The sequence below is a fragment of the Opisthorchis viverrini genome, assembly GCF_000715545.1.
Source record: "Opisthorchis viverrini unplaced genomic scaffold opera_v5_228, whole genome shotgun sequence".
Taxonomy (NCBI): domain Eukaryota; kingdom Metazoa; phylum Platyhelminthes; class Trematoda; order Opisthorchiida; family Opisthorchiidae; genus Opisthorchis; species Opisthorchis viverrini.
In genome coordinates, this window is record NW_008751882.1 from 717,294 (window position 1) to 723,667 (window position 6,374).

Consider the following 6,374-nt stretch of genomic DNA (forward strand, 5'->3'; position numbering starts at 1 on the left):
GAGGCGAAAAACAACGAATAATGAGTCCTGAGTAAATTAGAGCTACAAAGTCCCCGCACCCGCCTTCAGGGAGCAAACAGTGATTGCGCAATCTGGAGATACATCAAGTATAATCAAAATAACAGATCGTTTGCTACGTACCTCATTGGCGCAGAGACTTGAATGACCGTGGGACGCTTTGTTTGGCTTTCTCGCCTTATCCCTTTTTGTACCGCACTCAATCCTTGCTTACAAGACATCGTACTGTGCGGTCCAGAAACTTTGGTCAACAGGACGGGTGGTCTTTTGGGGGTCGAGGAAGCGTCGGAATTGAGTGAGTGAGCATCTTTGACTGCAGTCGGATCACTGTCATTTGAACTCTCGGCTGTGCAGTGCAGCTTAATTTTCAGACGTTGTACCAGCAGCTTTCTCAACAAAGGTGGTGTTCCAGTGTGACTGGTCACCACAGGATTATTGAATAGCACCAGTTCTCGGAGTTCAAGCCATGTGGCCACCGGTAGAAGACGCTCCTCGAAGGCAATCTATAAAGAGTGGTGAAAATACACCAAAGTGACGACCACCTTATTAATAGATTAGGATAGCTTACAAATACAAGCTGATTTGGGATTGTAAAATATATTAACAGCACTATCTTCTCCCTATGTATCCAGTCTCCGCCAAAATCCACCAATCAGAGGACAGGCCGACCAACAAACCAATAAGAGTGCTCACCCAAACAACCAATGGCAGGTTGACCTTGGTGAGTATCAACCCTATATCAACCCATGCTCGCGTAAAAACCTTGCACTTCCATTAACTACGCAGTGGTCATATCATCTCGACTGAACGTTTGTGACCAAACTGCAAACACATCGCTACACAAAAATTTCTCGTCGTGCATCTCAGTTTCATGTCAACAAGGCCGTTTGATTGGCTGACTAATCAATTGATAAATTGGTGAAGTGAACAAATGAATGGATAAGTGAAGAAGGAACTATCTCGCTAACTAAAAAAGTAAATGAATAAGTAGACGAAGTTAAGTAATGGGAAGATTTTGAAGTGCAAACGTCGCACTTTGTCTCCAACACCAACAAACTTGCACGCTCACAATCGTAAATCTTCGCTGAACCATCTTTAATACCTGTCAGCTTTACTCATTTTGAGTGTGTTCTCATGGGGTGGAGATAGAAATGAAAGGTTTAATCAGCTGTTAGACTAATTCTAGTGGTAAATAAGTAAGCCCAAATCTCGAATACTTTAAACCTTCGATTCCCTAATGTGATTTCTCCCTCAAGAGGTGTTTGCCAGGTCTGGTCTGCTATCCCACTCGAAGTGAAATGTCCGTCTTCCGGGTAGCGCGCTCTCAAGGGAAATCCCGTTTTTGTAAACCATTTAAGGAGTTGGTGTTTATAAATGCATTCGTTCTACAAGTGTCTTCGGAAACGTCTAAGGAATCCGCGGTGTGACTGTGTGAAAAACAGAAGCGCAAGTTGCTGATGTCATCACTCAGATCGCTCGTGATAGCAACCAGTCAACCAGCACTATAGGACCCCGTTTATTCTGCGTTGTTTACAACAAACTACTATGTTCTCATCAAAGTAGCTTCTGAACTGCGAACAAAAACGCTAACATAGTAGTCTAGACTGCATTTGAGTGATAAAATAATCTCCGGTTTAACAGCTGAACACTCCTCAAGCTTCGAGAAATACACTCATTTGCAGATCAATTTGGTTTTCACGACAGGCTCAATTGAATCTCTCGTTTGTGATATTCTACAACTGAATGTGCTGCACGCAGGCCGCCTCATGATTCAGTTGGCACGATATTCGAGATGTCGCTGTATATTTTCATGAAGGAAACTACTCACAAGGTTGCTGAAAACTCTTCGACAGTCCACGACCGGTTTCGCCCTTCCCATTCGGGCTCATCATGTAGGCGCAGTCCCAGAGTTTCCACCAACCTTATGTTCTACCTGAACCCAAATTGGACTGTTTTCGAGAAATACGCTCATTTGCAAATCAATTTGGTTTTCACGAGAGACTCAACTGAATCTCTCGTTTATGATATTCTATTCAGTTGTCACGATATTCGAGGGTCGAAACCGGTCGTGGGCTGTCGAAGAGTTTTCAGCAACCTTGTGAGTAGTCTCTTCAAGCTTATTTATTTGACGGTTATCGGGTTTAGACTAGAGCGTCACTGAGCGACGGTAGGTCTTTCCAGTACATTACCAACTGTTCATGAAGGATTAATTCAAGTGCGGTCGTATATTTCTATTCCAAAAATGCAGGGAAGCAATTGGAGGTCCCGGGAGAAAATGAAGGAGAAGTGGTACATTTTGCCAATATGGCATACTACTCATAAGGTCGCTGAAAACCATTCGACAACCGACGATGAACTTTGCCTTTTTTCGGCCTGCCAGACAGGACCGATCCTCGAGTTTTCAAACATTTTAACCCAAATTGGATACGATCGTGAAATACATTGACTTGTAAATCAGGCAGTTATTAACGGAAGAGTTGATTAAATCCCAACCGAGACTCTCTTTCGTGGTATTCTTCACGGGCCGCCTACTGTTTCCCTTGGAAACCTTGCAAGACTCCAGTAACGTCCCAACTGAAACACAAGTGACATTTGTGCCTCACATTCCGTTAAAGCCTATCACGTCTCCCATTGAATCGCAAGTGAATGTATTTCGCACAGAAGCAGTCTAGTTCCTCCTTTAGTTCACCTAATAAAAGTAAGCCAGGTTGCTGGTCACCTTTATGTGATTGCACGAATCTCTAGGAGACCTAGAATGCCGTTTGTGATTAGTTGGTTTGCAACTGAGTGTTTTTTCCAATACCGCTTAATCTGGGTTCAAGTAGAACATAAGGTTAACAGGAACTCGGGTACTGCGTCCACCCGATGGGCCCCAAGAAGGGTGGGACCGGTCGTGGGCTTTCATAGAGTTTTCCGCAACCCCGTAAATAGCATCCTTCATGGCAAAAAGATTCTTTAGGGAACAAAGTTTACAAGAACGCTACCTAGCAATTCCGAATACCTCCAGGTGCATTCTGCAAACGCCAATGCTACTGAGTGAGTGGCAAACCACTTTCGGGCTTGTTGAGAAACCAACAGAATCATGAAGAAACCCAACCTGATATTTCGAAAAAGGCGACCTTCTGATATCTGGGTATCTTGTGTGGACGGAGCACACTACTTGTTTGAAATGAAGTCCAAAACCCGGTTGACCTCCGAGGAAACCGGGACTAGTGCCAGTCCTCGATTCGCAGGGATGCTGAACGCTCATTGGTTAGAAAGATAGCCAAATTCGGTGGAATATACTGCGAACGCTTCAAGCTAACTTGGGACTTTGTAAAGTCCCGCAAGACTATCAGAATTGGTCTAGGTAACTTTTTAGTTGTAGAAACTTAAAAAATTCGTTCGGTTGTGATGGGCGAACCGTTGGGCGGATTCGAACAAATTTGGATACCAAATGACACAGATGTGCTGAACAAGACTGGGCAAAAGACCCATCTGCTTCATCCCCCAGAAACCGTTAAAATTCTGATTGCTGTATTTTGACCGAAGAACAAGGGATTCTGTCGCGAGTCTGACTTGTGCTGGCGTGTGTTTATGCAATTTATGCGAGCAAGACAAGGGAACCGGAACAACTTTTGAAGCAAGTTTCGGCGAGTTCAGTCTACGGCTTCCTAGTTTCACAATGGTCAGTCGAAATCAGGACGAAAGAAGTCGGGACGGAATTTAATCGGATTTCACAGTGTCTTCAAAACAAAAGCAGTTCAGCTAAACTACCGTACTTACTACCAGACCAATTACAGAATTGAATTGGTATCTGCTCACAAGGACAATATTTTAAACGTGCCCCCCCTTGAACCAGCTCGGCTCTAATGTGTGTTTCAGGATTCGAGTGAGCTGTTTTAGTCAAAATAAGAAAACAAATCCTAACTACACAGAATCAGGATCGCTGTTCGAAAGCACTAACCTGGTTGTTAGATAAATCTACGCATTGAAGTGCTGGAAAAGGTGGCATACAAAGAGGATTGTCCGACTTCGTTGAAGAATTTGGTGAAGTCTTGGACGGCGTCTGGTTCTTCCTGGATCCGTCGACCCATTTGGTACCCGTCCGGTACCAATGTGACGCTCCTTTGCCAGTGATAGGGGAGACAGGATTCACCATTATCCGAGGATTCCCCAACCGTGAAACAGTTCCTCCCAGCTGAGCCAGCAAGCGTTCGCGTATACGGAATACGCGTTGGACATCTGCATGACCAATAAATTCGTCCACTATGCGAACTCGTGGGGCCAGGGGACTGCGCTGTTTAATCAAAGTCTTTTGTTGTTGTTTCGAATCTGTAGGCGAACATTAGTGTTTTTCTGCAGTAGTTAGAAACAGGTGGAAAACTGCAAAAAAGGACACATTGGTCATGCTTTGTCCGCTCAGGGCCACTCAGTTCTGTAACTAACCAAACAGTGTTCAAACTTAGGTACATGGCAGGTAGCAGTTGCGCCTCTGCCCCTTTGGCAGCACGCTACCTTACCTGATAAGCTTAGCACCAGATCAGTCTTGTCCAAATAAGACTTGAAACTTAGACCTTTCAGCCAAAGTACTCTTACCTTAATTATATCAGCATCAATCATAGTCGTCGACATTAGCAGCAAAAGCGTCTTTGCGTTACAGCCAATCACGTCTGCAATTCATCATTGTCAGCTGAAATAACCGCTTACTTGTTGTACAGTGGTTGTAGCTGCTCCACGGTTTCGTTCACCGATGATTCGGGGAGGTGGGACAAGTAGCCTCGCACTGGAGGCATGAACTGGTAAATTCGTGCTTGGATATAGCACTGCAGGTGGACTGTTAAGTGGGGGGATTGGGAAGGGAGCTATAGATTGAAGGCCATAGCTTGGATGCATGAGCGTCATTGAGGGTGCGACCGGGCCATGTCTGACAATGCCTCCAGCCATTGATGTGACCTGTCTCGAGATCCCCATCCAGGAAGACGGCAGTGACCAGCACAGCTGAGTTTGCTGGTAATAGCTTTTATACTTCGCTGCCAAGTCATTGTTTGGCCGCCTCTGGCTCTCTACCACCCTTCACGTGGATGTGCGAAAAGAGCCCTTCGAGGCCGACTGGCATATGCAGCACGTGACCAAGCCAGCGCAACCTATGCAGTGTGATCAGTCCATCTATCGAAGGTGAGTTATTTTTTCCGAATACCATTAGACGAACTTGAGCATTGCTGATCCGATGTTCCCACCAGATTCGGGCAATGCAATTAAGGTAGAATGAATCATTAACCTATACAAACAGTCTTGAGTAACTATTGACACATCCCCAAAAATTAATCCTTGTGGGCAGGCACTGGAATCACTCACCTACAGCCACCATCACTAGACGGTCTTTTGGATTTTCAACGGGTTCTGAAGCGGCATTAAAGAGTATTTGATCCATAGGCTTCCGCATCGAAGGCTGTAAGGCAAACAGACTGCAAATGGCGTTAATAAATCAGTAAGTTGATGATGAAGGGCTTGGAGCGGATGCAAATTTCCGTTGCAGTGAAACCTAGGGGTTGTCTGTTTCTATTATATGCCTAGTATCAATTTTTTTCCCGAAATATTGCTCTAATGCAAACTGACTTTCACTATCGGCTACTCGTGGAAATCGATTTCCACTGCCTTTTATTTCTCAAAATTCTCAGTAGACGTTTACAATAATGTTGAACATATTTATGCATGATCTGAAACTTAGCTGGTTTGAAAAATATGCTTGAATAACAGCAACCATATCTGAAACTTGAGTTTATCTGACCAAAAGCCAATGAGTGGATCGATCCTCTCACCTGATTGGTGGACGTGTCGGTCCGCGTAAGTCAATAACCGATTGGTCAGCTGATGAATAGTCCGAGTTTTGCTCGATGTGTTTTCTTTGCGCGCCACTCATCAACACTGCATCCTTTTTGTCTACAGCTATCGATCGTTCCGGTGAACTTTGTTTTCTCACTCGTATGGATGTTGCAGACCTTAGGAGAGGTATTCCTTGGAAGAGATTGTGTGCCACATTCAGAACGCGCAACCTATCGATTAGAAAAGTTCAGAGCGAAATAAATCATCATCATCATCATCAGTATGGATGTGCAGACCTTAGGAGAGGTATTCCTTGGAAGAGATTGTGTGCCACATTCAGAACGCGCAACCTATCGATTAGAAAAGTTCAAGGCGAAATAAATCATCATCATCATCATCATCGGCAGCATGACATCAGCATTCAACACTGATGCTTCACTGCCGTACAACCATGATTTATTTGAAAGCCTTATTGTAAAGAAGAGTAAAGGTGGACGGGGAAAGGACTTAGTGCTAGCTTAATACAATCATTCCGAGGTGCCTACACCTCC

General features: G+C 44.5%; 2 protein-coding genes across 2 annotated transcripts in view; one reads left to right on the forward strand and one right to left on the reverse strand.

The window, feature by feature from the left end:
• T265_08575 (hypothetical protein) overlaps positions 1–6,374 on the reverse strand; it is a gene marked incomplete at both ends in the record, with an annotated part of 35,057 nt that overhangs the window by 16,215 nt on the left and 12,468 nt on the right. Inside the window, 4 exons of the mRNA XM_009174420.1 lie at positions 142–521; positions 3,965–4,332; positions 5,356–5,465; positions 5,820–6,053. Coding sequence (XP_009172684.1) covers positions 142–521; positions 3,965–4,332; positions 5,356–5,465; positions 5,820–6,053 — 1,092 coding nt within the window. The remainder of the gene's footprint in view (positions 1–141; positions 522–3,964; positions 4,333–5,355; positions 5,466–5,819; positions 6,054–6,374) is intronic.
• Positions 1,811–6,374, forward strand: part of T265_08577 (hypothetical protein) — a gene marked incomplete at both ends in the record, with an annotated part of 8,627 nt that continues 4,063 nt past the window's right edge. The window contains 2 exons of the mRNA XM_009174422.1: positions 1,811–2,116; positions 5,039–5,175. Coding sequence (XP_009172686.1) covers positions 1,811–2,116; positions 5,039–5,175 — 443 coding nt within the window. The remainder of the gene's footprint in view (positions 2,117–5,038; positions 5,176–6,374) is intronic.